This window comes from Apteryx mantelli, chromosome 1 (assembly GCF_036417845.1).
Source record: "Apteryx mantelli isolate bAptMan1 chromosome 1, bAptMan1.hap1, whole genome shotgun sequence".
Classification (NCBI taxonomy): Eukaryota; Metazoa; Chordata; class Aves; order Apterygiformes; family Apterygidae; genus Apteryx; species Apteryx mantelli.
Window position 1 is genome coordinate 146858420 of NC_089978.1, and position 25495 is coordinate 146883914.

General features: G+C 38.3%; 1 protein-coding gene across 1 annotated transcript in view; it reads right to left on the reverse strand.

Moving 5' to 3' along the window:
• Positions 1 to 1278: 1278 nt before the first annotated feature.
• The window catches only part of GYS2 (glycogen synthase 2), a 49556-nt gene continuing 25339 nt past the window's right edge, over positions 1279 to 25495 (reverse strand). Inside the window, exons 5-16 of the mRNA XM_013947289.2 lie at positions 23612 to 23756; positions 18240 to 18357; positions 17700 to 17820; positions 14697 to 14803; positions 11873 to 11932; positions 11077 to 11155; positions 10250 to 10363; positions 8172 to 8298; positions 6228 to 6323; positions 4520 to 4683; positions 3228 to 3308; positions 1279 to 2196 (exon numbers count right to left, since the gene is read on the reverse strand). Coding sequence (XP_013802743.2) covers positions 1975 to 2196; positions 3228 to 3308; positions 4520 to 4683; positions 6228 to 6323; positions 8172 to 8298; positions 10250 to 10363; positions 11077 to 11155; positions 11873 to 11932; positions 14697 to 14803; positions 17700 to 17820; positions 18240 to 18357; positions 23612 to 23756 — 1434 coding nt within the window. The 3' untranslated portion in view covers positions 1279 to 1974. The remainder of the gene's footprint in view (positions 2197 to 3227; positions 3309 to 4519; positions 4684 to 6227; positions 6324 to 8171; positions 8299 to 10249; positions 10364 to 11076; positions 11156 to 11872; positions 11933 to 14696; positions 14804 to 17699; positions 17821 to 18239; positions 18358 to 23611; positions 23757 to 25495) is intronic.

Below are 25495 nucleotides of genomic sequence, written 5' to 3' on the forward strand. Positions count from 1 at the left end.
TCAAAAAATATATTTAGACCTACCACATCCATTTTTGTCCTTCCAGGTTTTTGACTTTTTTTTTCCAAGATTTTGACTTTTCACTATGATTTAAAAGAGGAACTTTTTATAATCTCTGTCCAGTATTAACATGTCTTTTTGCTGCTTCATGTGCCTTTTAAATTTTCTTTTGTTGAGATTCTCAGCCATTACATTCTTTGACTCTGCAAAGGAACTTTAATTGAGATAAAATCATTCCAGGGAAGAACCTACATTTTTGAATTGACAAAATGCAATTATTCTCCACTTTGAAAACTGCATGAAGAAAAATATATGAAATACCTTTGTTTTCAGAATTTTCACATCAAAAATAACTACCCACTAATTGTTTTTAGTTATTTTAAAATAGTTAAATAAAGGCAATTCTTTTAAAATCCAAATTAAGCTTTTGCCATAAAAATCTGGGCCTGTCCTCTGAGAATAGTTATTTTTTAGGTATCCAGAGTAGCTTAAGAATGAAATTTCAATTTAAAACCTGATTTTAGGTGGCCAAAAATGCAGATAGGCACCATCACTTTTTTTTTTATGACCTCTAGTAAGATCCACCTCATCTAATGTCAGTTAAGCATTTGAAAGTTAGGTGACTAATCAAAGCTGGCCATCCCCTTAGAATTGATAGAAAAAGTAAATACCTCCTAAGGTTAGATTATCTTACTTCCTGAAGAACAGGCTGAATCAGTTCCTGGGAATCTTGAAAAGCATGAGAAATCCTTGATACACAAACTTCTAAAAATAAAAAATGGATCTCCTTCCTTGTGTCCTCATATTAAGATCTACTCCTGAATATCTTGTTCAGGCGCTCTCTGCATCTCTAGGAATTGAAAAACCTTTAGAAGCTATCTGTAAGGCAATCCAGATGTCTAGTTCTCATGTTGAGTTTCAGCTATTCCCTAAACACTTTGAAAACAAGTTTCAGATGCTTTTCAAAATTATATCTTTGGGGCAGCTGTGTTCCTGGAATTCTTTTAATATTAATTATTATGATTAGGTCTCTTCTGAAAAAGTGAAATAGATCAAGGACTAATGGGACAATTGGCAGAAATAAGGTTACTTGCTTTTGAATGTTGCCACATTGCTCTATGGTATGTAGGTTTGTCTGCAGGGGCAGGCATTACTTTGCAAATTTTGTCACTTTCTTGAGCTAAGTCACATTAATATCCTCCCCAAACTAGTTTGTTAATAAACTTAATCTAAGACAATAACAGAGACATACCAGAGGAATCAGAAAATAAATGGTCTGCTGTTTATTGTGGGTCTAAAAGACTTCAGAAAGATGACTTCATCTATTTCTAAAAATTAAAATGCCCACTGCATAAGACTTTATATTTTTCCACAGGAAGTATGTTTTACAACTGGATCAAGACACTTCTGTGCACTGTAAAAAAAATATTTTAAATGATGTAAGTTTACAATAAAATAAACAGCATAAGGAAGAAGAAAGACCATTTTCTTTTCGATTTATCTTTTTTAACCCTGCCAAGGTTTCCCCAGTGTAACACTTTTTTCTCTAAATATTCTGAGTTCTGGCTTATAGTTCATGTTAGTTTGGGAAGGGAAAAGGGGGAGACATAAATGAAGCACGGATTCATTTGGAACAACCATAATGGAGCTATCAGCATGGACTCTGATTAATATAGATGATTATGCAGACAAAAATATTAACTACAGTACATATAGGCTCATGAGGGGACTGTCTCTAGGTTTATTCTCTAGGTTTATTAAGCTTGAGAAATCTCTTCTATCTCCGGGGGGACAAAAGAATTGTCATTTAAACTACTTGTAGGGTAAAATAACATTAGGCTCCCCAACAGTGTAGCCCAAGTAACACTTAAGATTCCCCTAATTACACCACATTGTCCTTAATGCAAAGCTTGCCAAGTCTACAGGAGAAATTGTTGAGTGGATGGAGACCCTGCCAGGATGAGAGCAATGAATTCAATTCCTGTATTCTCCATGCTGCTGCTTGTTTCCTTGTGGCAGTACTCCAAGGGAAAAGGGAGACTTGATGTTTTGCCTATCCCTTTCAGCTTCCTCATCCTCATCATATCTTTCATCATCATCTTCATCTTCCCCTTCGCTATGGTGAGGGCTGGAATGCTGAGAGACAGAGGGTGATGGTGGCACTGACGAAGGCCTGGGGAACCTGAAACCTTCCGTCTGACGGAGAGAGAAGCAAGTTATATATATTATCACAGTGTTCCTCATTTGGTTGTATGCAGGAATTTAAGGTTGTCAGCACTGCAAAGCAAACCACTGGTGATGGGATGTAAGCTAGACCTGCTCTGCACTCTAAAACTAAATTCCCTTGAATGCAGATTCTCTCAGTCCTTCTGTGCCAGCAAGTACATGCAACGATATGATGCCCTTCCTGCACTGCTTGCTGCAAAATATAACTCAGTATCTTTATCAAGCTTTAAAACCCTCACCCCTACACAAAATCCTTCTGAACTTCACAGTCAGAATGTACCTACAGAAATTCAGAATTAGTCTGCAGTCTTAAAACAGTTTTCTAGCTATATTGTAATTTCTGCAAAAAGTAGAGCCAAACAAGGGGTTTTGGCCTGAGGCTCTTTTCTCATTATGTCAAAAATTGAGCTGCTGTCTGGAGGTGTCTGGAAATTTGGTTTCAAACAATATGGTTCTTAGATCTGAATTGAGCAGCCTGCATTCTCAAATTGGTGCTAATATACATTACGCAAGAACTGATTGCATGTGTGTGTGCCTTTATTCTGACCCTTTGCAGTTCCAGCCACAGCCTCCTCCTCACATACCCTGTTCAGATGAAAACAATACTTTGCCTCTTGTCTTCCAGAATATCCTTCCACAACTCCCCTTTTATTGAGTTACAGAACCTCCCCATGGCCTTTATCAGCAGCAAAATTAGAAGCTACCAGTCTTCTAATAGGAACACCAAGGGCCACTTCTTCGGCTTGTCTAAAATGCCATAGTTCCATCCACATCATTCTAAATCACCTGGAGAACAGTGCCTGTATCGCACCTGGTGCCCCTGTCATTTGCATCTGATACCATTACAGCTCCTGACTGGAACTTGGTTTTGTAACTGTGACTTCCTGCTCCCTTTCAGTTAAAACAAAACTTGCTAACTCTGTTGTTTCTCTCTCATGCTCTCTCTCTCTCTGTATAGCAGCTAAAAGGCAGATGAACTCATCTCCAGAAGCAGACTTTACCTTTGGCGGAGCACTTGGTTCCATTTCAAATTTGTCAGGGAATGTTCTGCTGAGGGCCAAGTGTCTGGCATGCATGTAATACTGTAACATAAAAGAGAGGTCTTTAGAAGTCAAGAAAGTCTTGAATAGATTTAAGCAGGAAAGAAAGCATAAAATGAGTGTCTTCTCAAAGATGATACTGAACAAAGGCTGAATATGTTTTCAGCTGAGGAGAATCCAACTGATATTGCCACTTGTAATGAACACATTGCTGTGAAGTAGTGAACCACTCATGTCAGATTCGCAATGGAGCAGAGTCTGGAACAGAAGCCAGATAAGGTTTCCATAAGATTAAGGTGTATCAAGATGGAAACCAGCACTCATCTCAGTCAGTGCAGTTCTTAGTGAGTCACAGACATTCTTTATTCTTCATGATAGAACTGGCTCTTTTTTAATCAGGAAAATGTACATTTTTAAGAGTGCCTGTGTATACAAATAAACTTCCTTGCACAGGCTCCTTGTATATCCTTGCATAGGAAGCATGTTAGAGGCAAGACACATTAATGAATTTGTTGATGCTTGGTATTTATGAATTTGGCAAAACTACTTGATGGTTTTAGAGAACTTCAAATCCACTATATTCACCAGTCTCCATCACCTGCACTGAAAAAATAGCTTATTGTGTCAGAGCCTTATGCTGTGCTGGGACCCATATAAACAGAAAGGTTCTCACACAGATATGAGAACAGGACAATAATATGACAGAATAGTTACAGGACTGATACATTCCTTTGCTTCTGTGGACTTGAGAATACTGGTTTGCTAGGTTCTTTCGAGTGTATGGTACTGCAGCATTTTCTGTGTCATATAAAAAACACTATTTTTCCTTTAAGGCACAGATGTAGTCTAGAAAAGCTGAAGAGCCACAAGGCCCAGTGGTATTTTAGGAAGAATAGACAGGATTTTTGAAAGAGTCCAGATGACTTTGGAGCACAGATCCTACTTACTCAGTATCAGGATGCTAGTGTTGACAGAAACACAAGGTTTTTGCATTGCCTTTAGCACCAGGAGTGCAAAGACCACAATGTCTTTGACTTCTGCTCTAACCTATTGAATTAAGTCAAGTCTCTCCTTAGCACTGGAGAAAGGAAGCATAACACTGCAATGTAAAGGCAGGTTTTGATTGTGACACCTTTGACAGGTGCTTTTCAGAAAAGGGTTGCCTCCTTTCATTGCAGCCTGATGCTGAAGACTGTTAATCAGACACTATGCATGTGGAATTTTTAATATCTATACTATATAGTTTCACACACCCTGCCTAAGTATCTCCAGTCCAACAGGTCTGAAAGCCTCTCGGTTCGGTTTCTTTGGATGATCCTCTGGCGACGGGACTGCTGGCAAAATCCATACAGGATCTGAGTCAGCTGGTGGCATGACTCATCAGGAGAGCGGAACCTCCTGTCAACTATGTAAATGCCTGAAGGACACAAAAAAGGAGAATGAGTGGAACTGAAAATTGGATCTGATCGCCTACATTTCTAATCCAGCTTCTGTCGCACACAGTCTTACAAACATTACATGTATTGGATGTCTTTTTTAATGTGAGAAGTCAGAGTGGCAGCTATAACTGGAACAGTTGTTTCTATTCCGATGGCACAGAAAGCTGCAGACAAATATCTATTTTTTGTATTTTAACTTTCTTTACCTTTCCAGCTGAAATTCATCAAATTATTCATAACTCAGAGGCTTTGCTGCTGTTGTTGTTGCTTAAGTTTGTCCAAAAATATTCAAGGGTTTATGGATAAAGAGGTATCAGTTTTATTCCCCATCATTTTTAAAATACTGATTGCTTAAAAAGAAAGTCTCATGCTTTCATAGTTTGTGGTAGAATTTAAAGTGTGGTTGGTCAGACTCAGCCTGTAGGACAGAGACTGTTTCCAGTACAAACGCAAATGTCTTCCATAGAGATGGCTAACTCACATACATCAATCGATGTAAAACTCTGGCAGGGAGAAGGCCAAGGTAAAATTTCCCTCTGTGTAGCTTGCCAGAGTCAATTCTTGCCTACTCCCTTACATCAAGGTGTTGGTAAAAAGAGGCGAATAGACCTCAGCTATCTTAATAGATAAGGCAGATTCCCAGCTACCTTAACTGAAGTGCCTGGTTTCCCCTAGGATTGTACAGTGAGTTATTTCAGTGCCCACATCTATGTTTTGGCAGAGAAGAGCAAGTGACATGCTCTCGGTCTGTGACCTTTCCGAAGGCTCTCATAGACATGTCTACCCAGGCTGGTGCAGACGTAATCAGCAACCGGCTTTATCCTGGCAACCAGCTGAGGACACAGGTGGCACTAGCATGAAGCTGCCTCCATATGATTGTGCAGACAATTCAAGGTATTTAGAAAGAGGCCCTAGTTCAGGCACATTTTCACTATTGTCATGATACACCAGGAGCTGCCTAACCTCCTCCTCACCACACTCTGATCATGGACCATTTTTGAAGCTTTAGGAGCAGATTCTTATTTATAAATAAGCTCCTTTTATCATCACAGGCTTATCTCCTATTGCACATGTTAATTAACTCCTTATTTAGCGGATACAAGCCTTACTGGTGCTGAAAATGTTTGCTGAAGTCCCAATACATCCTCTTAGACTATTCAAAGAGAAGCACTTCACTGCTTCTTTTGAAGAGCTAAACATGTTATGGTGTAACCGGAGGTATTGAAGGGAAGTTTTGGGAGATTCTAGAGGAGGGATGAGGAATACTGAGTCTGGAAAAACACAGCAGACAAAAGGCTAAAAGAGGGATGAGAGAGGTAAAACCAGGAAACATTTTGGATTAATATCAAAGCTCGAATGGCTCATTCAGTTTAACCAGGTATTCAGAGCTCTGAACATATTCTCCCAATGAACCTTATTGCACTAGTGAAAGCACAAAATTGAGGGGTCACAGCCTTGTCACCACGCTTTTTTGCTTTCCTAACTGGGAAGCAGTATATTGATGAGTTGTTAAAAATCTTACCATAAGCAGCTGGATCAGCAACATGTTCCTGCATGAAACAGCCAAATCCAGAAAGGTTTGTGGTCACACTGGGAATGCCCATCACGGTACATTCAGCTGCCCAAAAAAAATAGAGAAAAACAAGTTTCAGGACAATATGCTTTGCATTATTTCACCTTGAGAGAAAAAAAAAGGCTGACAGAAGGTCCCACAAAACTAGAGCTCTTCTGAAAATGTCAAGGGAAAACTATTATGCTTTATTCTGGATTTGGAGGAAAAGAAAAAAGAAAGAAAAAAATAGAAGTTTAAAGAAAAATTTTCACACTGCTTTGTGAACATATCTTTTTGTTTCCCAAAACTTTTGTTTCCCAAAACTGAACACTTTCTGATAGTCTAGTGTTGAAATAGAGATTCCCAATGTAATGTCTGGACTTTTTGTTTGGATTTTAAATTGGAGCCTGTTCTATGCACATGGTCATTAGGCGTTCATGCCTATTTGCAAAACTGAATCTCTTAAATGCAGGAGTGTGTTAAACTTCATATTTTAATATTCATTGTTTGTAAATTGGTCTCTATAGCAAAAAAGAAAAACATCATTATCTTAGGACTACCTTCAAAGTAGATGTGGAGTTTATTTTATAAAATTATAAAATATATGCATCTTTTGTTGTTATCATCACTGTGAGAAAGAATAACTATTTATTCAGGTCAAAGAGTTTGTATTGATGAACTTCAGCCTAACCTAAGGCAGCATACAGATTAAGTAAGATACTCTGGTCTTTAAAATGCTGAAGGCCATCCATATGACCTTCAGTCACGTGACAATAAAACTGGCGACTATAAAATAGAGCTATAATCCACCTAAGAAGATCACTTACAGTTTCTGGGAGAATTACATGGGTATCAATAAAGAGAATTACTTTTGCATTAGTAAAGGAAATAGAAAGTATTCCTTTAAGTAGTATAAATCATAGTTTTCCTCCAAATTGGTAAGTAACAGTCTAACTTTTCTGGTTAGGTTAGTTTAAAGTTTTACTTCAAAATCATCCCTGGCTGTCACATGTTTTTATTTATACCTTAGCTGAGACTAGAACAGGAAAATTGCTTGAATGTAAGACAGTTGTCTTACTTGGAATTGGATAGCTCTCTGACTTGGAGAAACAAAGTACTTAAATAGCTGTGGAGAATGATCAGCTTTGCAAGGTTTCTTTTAACAATAAATGCACTTCAGAGGAGCATCCAAACTTTCAGATGCTTATCAAGACTATAAGAAATATTTTGGAGAGCAGGAAAAAAGACAGGTGCCTATGCTTTGATCTTCATAGGTATCCAAGTTCATAGTTTGTACTGATTTCAGTAGGTGTTAAGTGCCTTTTGTAAATCTGGTACCTATTTTTAAGTTAGAAACTACGTTCTCTGTACCTTTAGAAATTTCCCTTTAAGTCTGTAAGATCCTCTATCACTGTTTGTAAGTGTCTGTGGTAAATATCTAAGGTATGGTGGAGGTGGCAGGGTAGTTATTGTAAATTTGCAAATGTCTATCAAACTTAATGGTTATCTTGAATTACATCCACTGAAGTATGTCTGCTGGTAGCATCAGATTTCTTGCCCTATTTTTTCAGTATGTACATTCCTCTAAATCTTCTTTCCAAATCCTTGAATCAGGTTAAAAATCAAGTTTTAAAAAATGATTTTTTGTTCTAAAGCCACAGAAAATCAAAAGACTACATGCTAGTATGGGAAAGGGTCCAGCACAGGGACAAATGTGAGCAGTTGTCAATCAGTAGATGCCATTTTATACCACCTGGCTCCCAAATTTTGCCAGCAGTAAGAGCTTTGCACTGCAGAGGAAACAGAGTCAGAAGATTTTTTTCAGCACTCCAGAAGATACTGTCTGTAAAGCTATTCTGCATCAACAGAATGGATATTCATCTCTTGATAGTAGTTAGTGTACATATTGCCTACCTGGAGTGTAACCCCAGGGTTCATAGTATGATGGAAATACACCGAGGTGGCAGCCTCTGACAAACTCTTCGTAATCCAAGGGCAGCAATGGACTTGTTGAAGAAAGGAACTCTGGATGTAGGATCACCTGGATATTCAAAACTCACATTAAAGCTGAAAGAAAACTGTCATCAATACATTTTAATTATGTATAAGCTCAAGCAATTTCTTCACTCTGGTCTTTGCTGAAGTATCCGGACAATACTTCCTTTGCCCATCCTGTTATCTAATTCAGTTACCCTATTAGAATACATTATATCCTGCCTGCATGCTATATTGTCCTAAAAATACTACTGATATCAAACACTATTTTCTGGACAGGTCTTTGGCTTTATCCTCTTTGAGCAAGGAAGACTATGTACATTGAGGATTATGCCTGTGGCTGTGGCATTTAGCAGTACTGTTGTCTGTTGTATGTTGTTGCATATGCCTTGTTCCAGAGAAGGTCTCAGGAGGATACAGCACTCCTGAGCTTCACAGCATCCAACTGAAATATAGGAACATTTATGGTGCTCAGTGAATCTATCACCAACTGAGAGAAGTTTGGAATCAGACATACAGTCCTGTGTGCGGACTAACTAATCTTGCTGAGAGACAAAGCTTAGGCTAATGTCCCTATAACACTTACAGGATCCGAGCTAATTTATCTGCACAATTCTGCTGGCTCAGATTAGAGTTGAGTTTGGGGTCACTGCCCCATATTTCACTGGCCAGTGCAGAAGTGCTTTGTGTAATGCTGTCCAGTCAGCTTTGGGAGAAAGAGGTGTGAGGGATGCATTTAACATTCTTTGGGCTTTTCTTTCCCAAATAAACATAGTTCAGCCACTGTTCCATATAAGGATATGCTTTTATCCTTCCTTAATAACGCAGTCAAGCTACTCATTTGGATAAATCAACACATGAATGTATTCAACTAATAAATGGACTGTAAGCTCGTTATGTGTAGTTCCAATGAGTCAAACAAGATTTTCCACTGGCATCACTGAGGCTAGATTTCACATGCCAGCTGTGTCTGCACAGACATGCGATACAGCTCTCAAGATGACTTTCTGTTTCAGTCTCACAGAATTTTTGTCCATGACATGCAGCTTTTTAAGCGTTAAGACTGTTTAGCCAGCAGGCAATTTTCCTGATGATAATGATAACGACAGTTTTGTACCAACTTGACATATACCTAGCCAATCAAGTCTGCTGAGAAGCAGGAAGAGGTATCTGTGGTGTTATATGTCATCTGCTTTCTCAGTGACTTCAAGCAGTGAGTTCTGAGGATTTTTTTATTACAGTTGTATACAGTGTATCCTCCCAACCTACCTTTGTTACATCTAGTATATTAATTCATGTTCTCAGAGCTCACTGGAGACATATGCTTATCAGAGACTATATTATGCCACTAATAGGTATACTAGGAAGTATAGAAAAACAGCTACTGAGTTATCCTTATAGGTTTAAAAGCCAAAATACTGAGAACAAGTGATGTGTCATTGTCAGAGATACTATAGCTCTGCCTGTCAAAACAAGGTTTGGAAGAGGAGCAATTTGCAGTTTTAGGTTTTACTTTGAATAGGTAGATGAAAAGAAAGTCATAGTTAGTAGGGATAATGCCAGAGACTATGAGACCAAAAAAGCTTTGGGAAACCTGCAAAAGTGGGAACTGATCATTTCTGTGATCTGGTCAGATAGGTGTGGAAGTACAGGAAAGGATTTATTTACATATGTTTAGCTTCAGCAGTTGATTTAAACATGAACGCAGCATGAACAGGAAGTATTTCTGGAGTATAACAGGAGGCAGTGATGAGAACAATTAAATCCCTAACATTAGATTTCTGACTTGAAATTAACTTGGTTAAACGGCAAATGAGGATATCTGTGAAGTGACTGGCTGTTACTCCTGGAAAGAGAGGATGAGGGAGGAAGTATTCTAGCAGCATTTTATTGCATGTCTATCAAGAATTTGACTGTGACCTCCTTGGTAATGAGCCAGACTGAGATGGTTTAAAGAAATTCCACTTTATATCTGTAATGAGAATGAGAGAATGTACCTTTACTCTGTCTGTCCGATTGTTGAAAAGGCCAATGCGTCGGATGGTATTGAGGATTGGATCATTGCCATCATCAGTCATGTTGTGGGTGGTCACTGGAGGCAGGCAGTGTCGCTAAAGAAAGTAAAGACATTCCATGAGCCGGGAAAAACTGTTGGGAAAGAGTCCTGTTATTCTCTTAGGCTAGTGGAAGTCAGTGGGAGATTTTGCCTTTGACTTGGATAGGATTTTATCCTTTCATTTTAAGATAAGAAAGGAATGTTATGATCATACAATGTTGTCTCCTGCGTAACCCAACCCACAAGTGAGGTCATAAAAGCTGTCGCAGAACTTGTTTCATATATGTCAAAACAAATGTATTTGTACCAACTTTTAGAAAGACCTAAAATTTAATTTTAAAGGTTTTTAGTGATCAGGGATTGATCTTATCTCTTATCAAGAGATTGAGTTTACATATTTCATAAAAATTGAAAAAATCAGGCTTCAGAAATAGACATGAAATAAAACAAGAACAAAACAAAACAAAAAATGCCTTAAGGACAGTGCGAAGACTTTGTACTTAATGCAGAAGAAAAGAACAAGGAAGATTTGTGTCCAGCATGTGACTGTGGGAAGATCCATGGATTCCCCAAAACAATTATTTTGGGTCATATTCTCATTAAAAACAATCACAACTCAGCTTTAAATTTTACCTATGAGAAATACATTTGCTTAAAACTTATTTTTCAGTGCATACATATCACTATAAGTCATACACAATCTTTGTACATATTTATGTTTATCATTTGTAGTGCATGTTTGTATAAATAATGAATGTGTTTTCTGACCTGAGTTGAAAAGATGGCTCTTTTCATAATGGTTATATCATCCCGGTCAAGTATCTTGTTCAAGTCTGGAATTTCTCCTCTGTAGAGGCAATACAGAGCCTGTTTTACCAAATGGCTTACTATCAGTCCTTCTGAGTTTACAAGCTTCCATTAAAGTTGTATAAAGAAAATGAAGAAACAGCAAACAGCGCCTGATCTGAAGCCCATCTTGTCAACATGAATCTTTCCTTTGCTTTCATGTTTTTTTTAATATTCTCTTCATTTTATTCTCCCTATCCCTGACGTGGAATAATGTCTGAGCTTGCTGGCCTTCCAATTAGTGTCCAATAAAGTTGAAAGAAGTGCTTTTTTGTTTTTCAGACAGACCTTATTTTTGCTTATTTTGCTGATTTTGCCAATCGTCTCAATTGTGCTTCATTTCCAACTCACCCTGTCTTTTGAAACAATATGAACAAGCCACTAATTCACATTACTTTGTCTTCACTGTTATTTTAAACTGAGATAACTCAATTTTGCCAGTGAGTAAGCTATAGTGTTAAGAGACATCCTCCATGTCTCTAAAGACTCTTTCCACAATGGGGTGCTAGCACCTTTAATTTTTTTTTAAAAACTTTGTGACTTGCCTATTGTACAAGTAATCTGCATATGGAGCACAGGGCCCCATATCCTTCTCCTATGTCCTTTCCTATGCACCACAAAATCCTCTTACACAAGCAGTAGAAGCACAGAAACACCATGGGTGAGCCAGCTGAATACATGGCTCTGCAAGGCAGAGCAAAGCAATCTACACACTCACTTTAACAAGGCATTGTAGAGTTTCTCTCCAAATTTTTCTTTCACAGATTGTGCAGTATCCCTAGGAAAATAAATAAATATATGTGTAAAACAGGCACATCCAGGACAAAGACAGAATAAAAGAGATTCCTGCTGATGGAAAGTAAAATGTGCTTTCATGTATACTGATGGAACCAAGAATGCAGAAGCAGACAGAGGTCTGGTTCTCAAAGGTCTTTTACCCAACCAGCAGCCATACTGATTGATTTCAGCGCAGCTGAGGATTTGATCTGCATCCAAAGACAAATGCACTACTAAAGCCAGGAGAGGAACTCAGTAGTAATTAATTCCAATACTTTGCTCTGACCCAGTAGACCATACTTTATCTGCTATGGAAAAGAGCATATATGAATATATGACTATAAGCAGAGAAACATGGCAATTGACTAATCAAGACTGAGAAATTTCCAAATTTATTTTGGCCTAATAAAAGATGTAAGATGTAAGAGTTAAGCAAATAGGGTTTTTAAAGAAAGCTCTTTCCCTCTCTTTCTGTTCTATTTCCTAACTCAAAAAACTTCAAAAATAAGGGTTAGACTAAAAGTAGTTTTCCATGAATTTGTTTGCGAATGAGGAAATTTCCTGGAAAATTCAGACCATGTTTTAAATTAATAATAAAACCTGTGCCAGACAAGTGTTATATTTTAGTTGTGAATGAACTCCAGGGAACAGTTATTCTAAACGCAAAGAGCCGTTTAAGTTATCCTGCCCCTAGATGGAATAGCACAGTGCTTGAAAGTACAGGTGAAGACGCTCCTCTCAAAATAGCAAATGCACTTTCAATTCAACTCAAATGCCCCCTTTCTTGAAATTTTTCCTGTTCTTCTAATTTCTAAGAATTTGACTTTGGGCTGAGACAAAATTTGTTAAGTAAAATTCTGAACTTTGCTGAGTTGGGAATCCACATACTTGTTTTTAGTTGCTCTCTCCCAACTCACATAGTCACAACAGTGTTAATTTTGGGTGAGTTGTAAAGTGGCTAGATGCCAGACTAATTGATCCAAATCCCAGCAAGCCAGTCCCCTCATGACCGTGTTTTCATTTACTCATGCCATGAACCATCTCTGAAACTTACTCAGATAGGATAGGCTGCTTTTTCAGCAGCACAGAAAACAGGGATTTTTATATCCCAGATCAGCCATCTTCTGTCCCCTGATAACTGCCAGCCTCTTCTTGTATTTAATTTCTGTGGCATTCTTAAAATCAACTAATACAATCATGTCATACTGACGTCAGGTTGTTTTATCCAGCAGATGCAAATGATAACCATGACAATACTGCACAACATGACACAGGTGGTATTTTGCTTTTCACAGAATAAAGTGAGAAGAATAGCTGGAAGCAGTATTTTTTGCTGATTTCACATCTTTAAGGTTATCTTTATTGCTATTACTGTTCCTGCATTACTGAGCACACAGAGGAATAATCAGGTAGTAGAGTTAAAACAGGCAAAAACCTTTGCATATTTAATTTCATTTCAACTTTCCTAATATATCACCTATTATTTATTTAATTTCTACCTGTTGTATTTTACTCAAACATTGCATACTTTATACCAAAAAGACAGCTGAGCCAAAACCCAAAAGGCTTGTTCCAAGAATGCTGTTTCTCACTGCACTCACATTATTTTCCTAGAGTTGATTTAGAGCCAGATCCTTGCCCTACAGCAGTGGCACACTGCCCACTGAATTCACTGCAGGCCCTGCTTTACTTCAAGAGTATTTCCATCTGGATGGCCAGTTCTTAAGTATAGAGTTCTCATTAAAAACTCTGGCTGTCTTACCTTTAGCCATCTAAGGTTAGGCTAGCTGTGTGGCCCTTCCACAAGTCCCCAGAGGGTGAGAGTCAGTTTCAGAGGATGATTCACTTCACCCATCTTAGACACTTTTCTAGGATGAATCACTATCTGGAGTCAACCATCACTCTCCACCAGCAGTGAAGGCAGCTCAGATGCATTGTTTTTAGGTAGCCAAAGTTAGATAATTAATTCCAACCTATATCTTTGTGGCACCTGTTTCCAGAATGGTAACCAGGTAGAATGTTTCCTGGAAGTCCCAAGAAGTTGCTGTGGGATGACTGCAGAGACAATCTAGAGAGTAGATTGATTTCTCCTATCTGCCTTCTTTTCCAGATATGGCAAAGTCCTTGTTGTTATGACCCTTGTTATACTATTTCTGTCACTGCTATTGTGACACTATTTCTGTCACTGTTATTGTGCAGTTTTAGTATCAATTACTCAAAGACTTCAGCTTGTTTACTGAATATTGAGAAACTCAGCCAGAGATCATCTGCTGGAGGCAGTTAATATGATAACAACAAAAATAGTATCCTTCTCTTACATAGTTCCGTTACCTACAGATCTCTAAGCCATTTAGATTTCTATCATTTTATAAATATAGAACTGTCATTGGAAAGAGGTTAAACACCGTGAGACACGGGCATAAAAACAGAAACCAGGTCTTGTTGGTTTTAGTCCCTTAGCTTTAAGACCAGCCTCCTCACTTCTGCAGCAGTTTAACTGCTCTAGCCACCTGAGAAGCACATTTTTATTTCCCCACTTAGATAATTAATCTGTGAATATGCTGAGTGATATAACATTTTTTAACAAAATTAATCCTTGATATCCTACTACTGATTTCCTTAATGAATTTGACCCTTCAGCTTTACAGTGTCTCTCGTTCTAAAAGTACCTCATAGCATGTGTCTCTTTCTCTGTGGAATCACATAGCATTTAAAGGGTTATTGGATGGGGAGGTTACAAGATCCTCAATGAGAATGGCAATTACCAGAGCTGCTTCCGGACTGCTTGTCCTTTCAGGCTTTCCACATTGAAATTGTTTGTCTTTGCTGGCATGATGAAGAACACAACAACTGTAACATCGCTCTTATGAACCTACATGGACATGAGATGGAGAGAAAAAAATATCACACCACTACAGGGTATCACAGACCACTTTAATCCTGAGAGCTGGTCACAGAAAAACCCATTACACTTTCATTGGTTTTCCAGGAAGGCTCTGATCCTATCCCTCTTTCATTACCTGTGAAGTTTATGTCAAATCAGAGAGATAGTGGAGGATAAGTATAAGTAACCAGAGTTTATACAATTCTAGTTTGGGCAATATGGGTCTTCCTCACTTCTCATGGCTTAGAGAGCATGGTTTAGGATGTGAAGACAGACTGTGAAAATAAAACAAAATCATAAACAGATTTTCTCATCTGATACAAAATTCTCTCATTCAAAAAGGTGAGAAATTAGTTATCTGGGGTATGCCTAGGCATAGATGGGATTCCCTGCAGCAAGCAGAACTACTTTCTCTAGCAATAGCGTCCCCACTGGCTGACTTATGCCTACCTGAACCATCAGGGAGAGAACCTGTCAGACACGCAAAAAGCTTTAAGCAACTTCTTGCTCATCTATCACATTCAACTATTGCAAGGCAAAAACTGTGCTGAAAAATCTGACCCTTTTGTTACAGATAGTTTAATTTGTTGTCTTCCCCTTGTGCACTAACAAGGTTCACAATACCAAGTCCATGGGGAATTCTTCGCATAGAGAAGAATGGGGTTGTATTCCTGTCAGCAACTCTTTAAAGAAAAGCTAAGAGTGAACAGTTCAGAGATGTAAAAATTAAGTTTTTGGAATTGTTTGCATTCTAAACTTTAAGTTTAGACACTCAAAGAACTGCCTGTATGTGTTAATGTCATTTTCTAGAAAATGCTGAAAGATGTTTAGACACATAATTATGAGGAAAGGATGCCAGCCAGGATCCAATCATGGTTGCATATGTAAGCCATACTCCACAAAGATTCTTACCATTAAAATATCCTTTCCTTTTGACACTGAGGAATTGGGGGGAAAAGGAGGGATGATTTTGAAGCTACTTTTATGCTGTCCTGCTTGGAATGTCTCTCTGATGGTTGAATGTTGTTGGGATACTGTCTAATATTGTTTTCCTGACAATGGCTATTAGCATGCCTTCTCTTAGACTGAGGTACAGGAAAATATATGACATAAAATAAGCTCTGTCAGCAATCTGCCATTTTAAGATTCTTCCCCTCCCTCTCTTTAAGGCAGGTTCAAAGTTCACTATGCCATGATCTTTGTGTGTATTAACAATCTGTCCTAACATAAATATTTTATCTTCAAAATGTCAGTAAGGTTTTCAAGTAGTAAAGGAAAAGGGCTCTATAAAATAGAATAATTTCATCCAATGTTATGTGTTTTTGAGGTTCAGACACACCACTGGAGACTTGTTTAAGAAGTATCATCATTCTCAGATTCACAGATAGCACAGGTATCTTACTGTTCCCAATGGGATTACCTCCAGAAATAATTATTGAACAAGTGTTCTTTGAAGGGCTAATTTTCAATGGAATCAGGTGCTGGCACATATGTTGGAACAGTAACATAATAAAGCTATGCTCAGCTTATGGGAGAAGCAAGACCCAATACACCCTTCTACAGTGCTGTGGTTCAAAACTAGCTTCAGTTGCCTGTGACTTCCCATCAGCCAAGCTTGTCATTGAGGTCACATCAGTCTTTACATACAATAACAGAGAGCTGCAATCATTGTTCAGCAACGTTTATAGTTCAGAGATGTGTAAATGCCATTAAAAGGTACCTGATGTTATACAGCATTCCAAAACAACAGAACTCAGGTGTTTGGCAAAGTTGCAGAGGAAAAACTAAAGTTATATGAGGTGAATTGTTGTGCTGGTGAATGGATTCAGTATTTCCAGGGAGTCTACAGACTTTAATGCTGTATTAATAGATAGTGATGGTAGAACAAGTATACTTAGGGCTTTGAACATTAATTACAGAATCACAGAATCACAGAATCGCTGAGGTTGGAAGGGACCTCTGGAGATCATCTAGTCCAGCCCCCCTGCTCAAGCAGGGTCACCTAGAGCACATTGCACAGGATTGCATCCAGGCGGGTTTTGAATATCTCCAGAGAAGGAGACTCCACAATTCTTTGTCAGCTTTTGCTGACAATATAGTATCAAGATTTTTATTCAGATTTTCCATGTAATTTAAATGATGGAGTACTAAAGAGACAGACTGGGACAACAGCCAATTGATCTTTGCTAGTTGACTGAAAACTGATTAGCATTTTTTTTATTTTAAATGCATCAGTCTTCAGGACACACCTGGAGATATTTTCAACAACCTCATTTGCAGGGGGTGAGTGCTCTGTTTTCTGGTAATGACAATGCCTAGGTCTTATCTTCATTACAGTACTGCATAAAGGCATCTAGAAACATTGCACTCATCTGGTTAAGGAAACAGAAGCCCGAAGGAGCAAATGGCTTCCTATTCATCAGGCTCCTGCCATACTGTGAATTTTAAATGCAAGATTCCCATCCAATGCACTAATAGTACTCAAAGTTTTCGGAGATCATGGTCAGGTCCTAATGAGTTAAGTGATTGACTTAAAAAGCTGGTTTTAAATTACATCATTAAAAGGTTACTTTTATTTGCCTTCTCTTGTCTAGACCTTTACAGTACATTCTTGAGTCATATTTTCAGCATTTTTCTGTAAAACCAAGGGAGGTAACCATGGATTACTTTCTTTAACCATTAACTAACTACTTTGTTTCTAAACAACCTGACATTTTTATATAATCTGATGATTTAAAGAGAAAGCTTTATGAAAACTACAAATATACCATAATTATTATCCTACAAACCAAAGTATGGCATGGAAATTCTTGCATGTGGCTTCCATAGTATGGTAAATTGTGCATAAGCTCTATGTTATCTGCATTTCCAAAAGCTTTCTTACCCTCAGCAGAAAGTTTAATCTTGATAAGGCCTCTAGAAACATATCAGCTCCTTTGTTGGAAAACTCGTACCTTCCAGCAATGAAGAAAAATAAGGTTTTTTCAAGACTGAAGTCAAGGTGGCTGAAACCAAGCAAACAAATAGATAAGTACTAAGTGTTTCAAGATGTGATCAAACAAAATGCACAACAATTTTCTATTCTGGAGGAATTTATTATCCTATGATAATAATGAAAGTAAGGCTTTTCTGCACTACTTTAAATTAAGGTGACCATCTTAACCTGGCAAATTCTGTTTTGAGTAAATAATGAAAAAAATCAAGGCCTTCTGCCTGATCCCACAATCTGTTAAGCAGAGCCATAGCTGGTTTCTAGAATTCCTTTAGTTTGTGACTGAGAAATCCCAGACAGATATTTGACTAAGCTGGTAACTAAGGTGATAACACCTTATCCATGAAGTATTTTTTACAGTCCTTCTGCTTTGGTTCTTGCTTTAAATAGTATTGGACAACCATTGCTAATTTTTGAAAAGTAAAAGCATACCCATAGAAATGACCTCGAATGAACTCTTGGATCCTAGCCTTGTACATGGAATGCAAATTCTGAAACTCATGCATTGCTGAAAATTTCTTAATGTTCAAGCCATTTGGGGTGGCAACATCTGGAAAAGCAGAGAAAAGGCAGAGGTAGACATCTTAAGAGTAAGAGAAATCTTTAAGGAAAGAACTAATGTGTCTTTCAGTTGCAAATATGTGAACAAGTAATGTATTCTTACTAGTCATGGGTAGGGAACAGCACTGTCTAACACAAGGATTTTTGCCAGCACGATGACTGGAGAATACCAGGAGATTGTAGATGTATAATTACATGGGTGAAGTTCTAAAGCAGCTGCTTGGGCCTACTCCACAAAGCCATTCCATGAGATCCTCCACCATCTATAACATTAAAGTGGTTTTGTATCATTTTGACATTAGAATAGGTCATACTGAACAGTAGAGTTTCTCCACACTATTTCAGAAAGCTTTGGAAGCTATTTTGTCCTATCTGGACTGAAGTTATACCTCCATTTAGCCATTTTTTGTGCAATACATCCCTTTACTTCTTTATTCTTAATATTGCTGTTGCCTGCTTTATCAGTATAGATGGAATACTTTTGAGAGCAGAAAGTGTTTTGTACTATGCACTTGTTCACTATATGGCACAACAGAGCTCTGTTCTAAGAAGGCTTCTGAGGATTTACTGGAAAAGAGAAAATATACAAAACATTTTTAAAAGGACCACCTTTCAGTAATCTGTTGGATTTCTCCTACAGACAGTCACAGAATAGTATTATTTACACTTTGATGGCAGCTCTCCTCACAGATTTCAAAGCATCTCACAGTTAAAATTTGTTCATTTCCAGTGTCTTCTAAGGTGGAGGTACGGACGGACATAGCTTGTTCCAAACAACACTTAAATTCAGCCACCCTCCCCACTTCTGGTAGAACGTAGCAGCTATTTAATGGCTTGCCTAAATCTAGTTAAAGTAAATGAAAAGAATGCCATTTTCCTTCTCGTGAGCTAGCTCATGAAAGCAAGGTATACCTAGAAATGAAAGGGGGGGGCAGTTCCTCAGCAGATATATTTCACAGTTAGAAAATGACTTCAGTAGAGCTATACCAATTTACAAACCACAGATTATTCAAGTACAAAGACTCTTTAGAGAAGCAAGAGGTGTTAATTATCAGAGGATTTACTGGTATTGATTTCATAATACTTGTTCTCCTGGCAAGTGTCATCAGCTCTCTAGTAACTACAACCACTAACTGTAGTCATTTTTTCAGTTTTATGTGTCATCTATAGGATCCTCCATAAGACATCATTCCCTAGTATCACACAGTGTTCATGTAGACAAAACAGCATCTCCTTTGATCTCAGTGCGCATGGTTAACTCCCATTGACATCAGGGCTACTGATGTGAGCACAGTCTCTTTTGGCTGCCACCAATACAGCACTTGAACATTACTGCCATTGTGGTCTTTTGATCAAGGCTACCTGACCCACAGCATGAAGCATCTCACCTATTACAAAACTATCCCTTATTTCTGGAGTGACTACCAGAGACTTTAAAACATCTATGGCTTCTTTGGCTGAATACATATGCAGATGTTTTTAAAATAAGTGCAATCAGTTCTCCATATGCTGTCCAGTATACTTGGCTGACATTTTCTTGGCAAACGCCATGGCCACCTCTGACTTCCTTAAAATTTATAGTCTACTTTGGCAGTATGTGTATTTCCCTGCCAGATAAGTGATCTGTGAGTGCTCTTTATTTACCTTATAAAGCATTTCAAGACTCTTTAGTTTAAATAGCAGTAGATAAAATTACAGCCCTCATTAGCACCCATGAAATAACAAAATTTTGATGGACCTCTCATGAAATAACATGTTTTGAACTGAAGACCAGTCTTCAGTAGCAAATCCTTACTTGGTTAAGTTCCGAGGGTTTGGCTCCCACTGAGAAGAAAGGAGAACATTGGTTGGCTTAACAAAAACACTTGTGTTCTTATCTTCTGCTGCCCAGAACTATAGGACTACACAGGAGCTGCTCTGAATAAAGCCTGCTGTGGTCTTATATGAGTGTCAGGTCAGCAAAGCAGAAATGCCTTCCAACCATCTTTCTCTTTATCAGCAAGTCTTCTTTCTCTGACCTGCTTCTTGTTCAGCAGTGGCTGAATTGTTCAGAATTAGCTGATGCAGGACATAGCTTTGATACTGCGACCACTTGAAAGCCAGCTGAGCTCTTCCCAACAATGAAAGAATCCTTGACTGGGTGTTTCTGGCCAGTTTCCATCTGGACACTCTCTCCCATCAGAGGCAGCCAGTGTATCACCTGCTCCCACATTCTTTGATGCAACAGCAGCTCCATTGACCCTTTCATCTGAATTGGGGCTGAATCTAACTCTTACTTATGCCTTGGAGATTCAGAATGGATGTGGTGGCCCAAAGCATCCAGTTCATTACATCTGCTCAACATACAAAATATTTTGAAAATCTGTGATGCAATGTTCCCCTGCACTGGGGAAAAATGATTAAAGAGGGCTTTGTTCTCACTTTCAGTGTTTTGGGTTTCTTTGTTTAATGAATGAATGACATTTTTGTTTCAAAATTGCCCCAAGTAGATCAAATCAGAATGATTTGACTTCTGTATCTACAGGAAAGAAACTGGCATTTATATAAATATATAAATAATAATACCACAGGATGATATTTTCTATGTATAAATCACAAAGATTCATGGCTGATTCATGTTTTTTCAGAGATTAGTTCTATGGGTTTGATCAAATATGTACAGATACAAAGTCTTGGTCTAGATCTAACTGATATCTAAGTCTCTAGGAATTCTGATTAAAAGTCTTCTCTACTGCCAATGACAAATATGTTTCATACCTCAATGAAAATAATTACAAATCCCATAATAGCAGTTTTCAAATCATGAGAATATATTTTATGATCACTAATAGAACCTTGCATGATACTTCAGAGAAAACAGATGGAACTTTAGAGATGCAAGTTTTTGATAAATATGATTTACTATAAATTATTGATCAAAACATGAAGCACAACAGCAACATGTGGAATCAGCCTAATGCAAGCAGTCATTGTGTTAGATGTAGACTGTACACCTTATCTAACAACATGGCAGACTGTCCTTTGTCCCAGTGCAAAAACTCTCTATTCAGTCACGTCTACTGAATTATAAGATGGGCTCTTCCAAGTGATGATGTTTATAATGTAAATTATAATCTGGCTTTAATGTTAGTAAGAAGCAGCAGAGACTGCTCTACTTACTACATTTCCTTAACTGTTTTTGGTTAACACATTTGTTATCAGGTTTACCTCTCAATAAATTCAAATGCAAATAAAAGTGTATGCTGTTCTGTGCCTATTCTGCACACACACTCTCTTTTAGAAGCTTATTTTTTAAGTGGATCAAAAGGCTAATTTTATAAATTCTTGCAATACTCATGTCCTTTTGCAGACATGAAGCTTAACGACCTACTGAAGTTTTGCTGACCTTTCTGAACAGCCAATGTCTATGTTGATTTCACAACTTCAGTAAGACTAAATAATGTAAGAATAGACTCCTACACAGTTTACTTATGGTCTAATATTCAAAGAAAACTATTAAAGTATTTATACCCAGCAGGACATATTTTCCACTTATAACTGTCTCTAGTATTTGGGGTAGCATTTCTGATTGAATTTCCTTCTCACTCTTTCAGCATGAAGCATGATATATGTCAATAATTTTTAAGCCAAAACTTAGATATATTTACTTGGTTTCTTCAAAGTTGCAAGAGTAAACAGTAAAAGCTCAGGCATGTAAACCTCTGCGCATGGAATTTTCTTCAGCTTCAACTGAATTTCTTTCTTTGAGCAGTTTGCAGACTTAATCTCCCAAATTCAACTCCCAAATTAAGACTCATTTCAGTCTCCTAAAATCCCCAAAACATAAATTATGATTTTCAAGGGTAGCTGTTGTGGGGTGAAGCCTCATGCAAATAAACCAGCTTCAAAAGTCTGATTTTCAGAGGTCAAGTGCTCTGCACTCATAAAAGCAAGACATTTCAGAGATATCCCAGATTAGATGACCAAACACCTGAATTACTTTTAAGATGTGGCTTTCATGTTTAAATTGAAAAAGTAAAATCTTCTAAGTTCATCACCCTATGGATAGTCTGTCAGTAATAAGGCAAAGGAATGAATGGACAGTTTCTCTGTTATTCTGATGCATGAACCATGATGTGACTTGAAGCACTGCAGTTATCAGGGTTATCAGTCCCAAACCTTTAATTACCAATTCACCTAAAACAAAACTATAAAGAATAAGGCAACCAAAAAAAACACCAAAGCCATTTGAGTATTGTTATACTTAAAATAACCAGCTAAGATGGTGAATGCACCTGCTAAATAGTCTCAAAATTGTTTTGCAGTTTTTCCCCTGTGATGCATATCTGCAGATGGAGTATCACGGCTTGTCTTTACAAAGCACTATACTGATTTACACAGTACTTTAATGACACATCAAACTGGGATCATTACCTTACTCAAACCTCATGCACAGAACAAGGCAAGGTTTGTCAATAAATACCATCTTTTATGAGACTAATATAATGGGGAAAACCAGACATACTTTTGGGCACATTAGTATATTGACTATTTTTTCAATCTATACCAGTTGGTCTAATGAAAAATACTTGTCATGGTTAGGTCCCAAGACCACAACCACACTGCCACTCTTACCTGTGAGAGATACAGAGAAATGAACTGTATTGATTTATAGTTTGTTTTTCGGCTTCTTATCTTTCAATACTAAGTAAAGAAAAACAGCATTAGCACTGGAAAGCAAATCACATCTAGCATTCCTTTTCACATGAGAATGTTTTTTCCTACATTTCTAAAAGAATATATCACTCATTGCTATCAAAGCAACAAATCTCAGACTCTATATAAGCTGGCGAAATGTATTACAAAGATTCCAACTTCAACTTTCATCAGTTGACCTGAATGCATTGTTATCACTGGGAGCCCTACTATATAGACAAGACTCCTGAAGCGTAGGTATCTCTGAAAAGAAAGTCTAACATCTATGGAGGCAAACTAATGTTCCCATGAAATGGTGCTGAATGCAGTCACTAAATGGTGCTGAACTTGATATCTCCAGGATTATATGTGCTACTAGAATCTGTTTCAAGTGATTTTGCACCTTTTTTTTGAAAATTGGTTATTTTCTGAAGCGTAGCCAAACATACCTGTGCATATGTGCCTCGTTCTTCATGTCTGTGTGCTTGTCTCTGTCTATCATTTTCATTCACTCAGAGAAAATGTAGGTTCTGAGAGGAAATAGTATAGGAAGATAATTCAGGTCTTACCAGGATTTCTTTTAAGCATGTGTTCTGCTTCTATAGCTGTTATCTGTGAGACTGTGGTGAACACATGGGCACAATGTACAGATGCCCGTTCCATACAGTAACGATGGTAAATCTGTCTCTCTCCTGCTTCCTTGTCAATGTCAAACTGTTGAACATCAAAACAAACAAAAAAGACACCTGAATGATATGTCACTTCAAACTTGTTATCACAAAGTAGGTCTCTCATTATAAATCTTATTTTCCCAGGGAATAAACTTCAAAGACTTTGAAGGAGCAAGATTAGTTTCAGTTACAGAATCACAGAATCACAGAATCACTGAGGTTGGAAGGGACCTCTGGAGATCATCTAGTCCAACCCCCCTGCTCAAGCAGGGTCACCTAGAGCACATTGCACAGGATTGCATCCAGGCGCGTTTTGAATATCTCCAGAGAAGGAGACTCCACCACCTCTCGGGGCAACCTGTTCCAGTGCTCTGTCACCCTCACAGTGAAAAAGTTTTTCCTCATGTTAAGATGGAAGTGTCTGTGTTTCAGTTTGTGCCCATTGCCTCGCGTCCTGTCACTCGGCACCACTGAAAAGAGTCTGGTCCCATCCTCTCGACACCCTCCCTTCACATACTTGTACACATTGATAAGATCTCCTCTCAGCCTTCTCTTCTCCAAGCTAAACAGGCCAAGCTCTCTCAGCCTTTCCTCATAAGAGAGATGCTCCAGTCCCCTAATCATCTTTGTGGCCCTTCGCTGGACTTGCTCCAGTAGTGCCACATCCCTCTTGTACTGGGGAGCCCAGAACTGGACACAGTACTCCAGATGTGGCCTCACCAGGGCTGAGTAGAGGGGGAGAATCACCTCCCTCAACCTGCTGGCAACACTCTTCCTGATGCACCCCAGGATACCATTGGCCTTCTTGGCCACAAGGGCACATTGCTGCCTCATGCTTAACTTGGTGTCCACCAGCACTCCCAGGTCCTTCTCCGCAGAGCTGCTTTCCAGCAGGTCAACCCCCAACCTGTACTGGTGCATGGGGTTATTCCTCCCCAGGTGCAGGACCCTGCACTTGCCTTTGTTGAACTTCATGAGGTTCCTCTCTGCCCACCTCTCCAGCCTGTCCAAGTCTCTTTGAATGGCAGCACAGCCCTCTGGTGTATCAGCCACTCCTCCCAGTTTTGTATCATCAGCAAACTTGCTGAGGGTGCACTCTGTGCCTTCATCCAGGTCATTGATGAAGAAGTTGAACAAGACTGGACCCAGTACTGACCCCTGGGGGACACCGCTAGCTACAGGCCTCCAAGTTCCTGCATGACTGTGAAAAAAGGCAGCTGAGAAAAGGACAGAGTCCCAGATTAATGATCCCACGAAAGGTAAGGATCTGTGCTGTTTGGCTTGCTGGCTGGCCACATTTTGTGCTGCTTTCTGCCTGGACATTTTGGAGAACTTGGGAGAGCAGGGAAATTGAAAGTAACTGAAGGTATATATATAGAGAGAGAGGACAAAAAGAATGAGGATGAAGAGAGGATCTGAGGACTAGGTAGGCAGGAGAGAAATGGAGTTATTGGTGTGGAGAGGTGGGATGTAAGGACTCAGTCACAAATCCACAGGAAAACAAAGAAAATGGAAAATGTGGTATTTTCTATTCCTCAGAAGTGCTGTTTCACCAATTCCATCACTATTACTTGCTGTTCCTTTTGGTTAAATTTGAACTCCGTTAATTTCTAGAGACAGACCTAAGTTAAACTCTTGGATAAAAACATCCAAAGTAAATAAGAAGTAAATAAGAAGTAAATAATAAAGATAAAAAGTAAATAATAAAGATAATAAATAAAGAATAAAGATAAAAGAATATTTCTACTTCACCTTTAAACCTTGCAGCTGTCATTTTTCTTA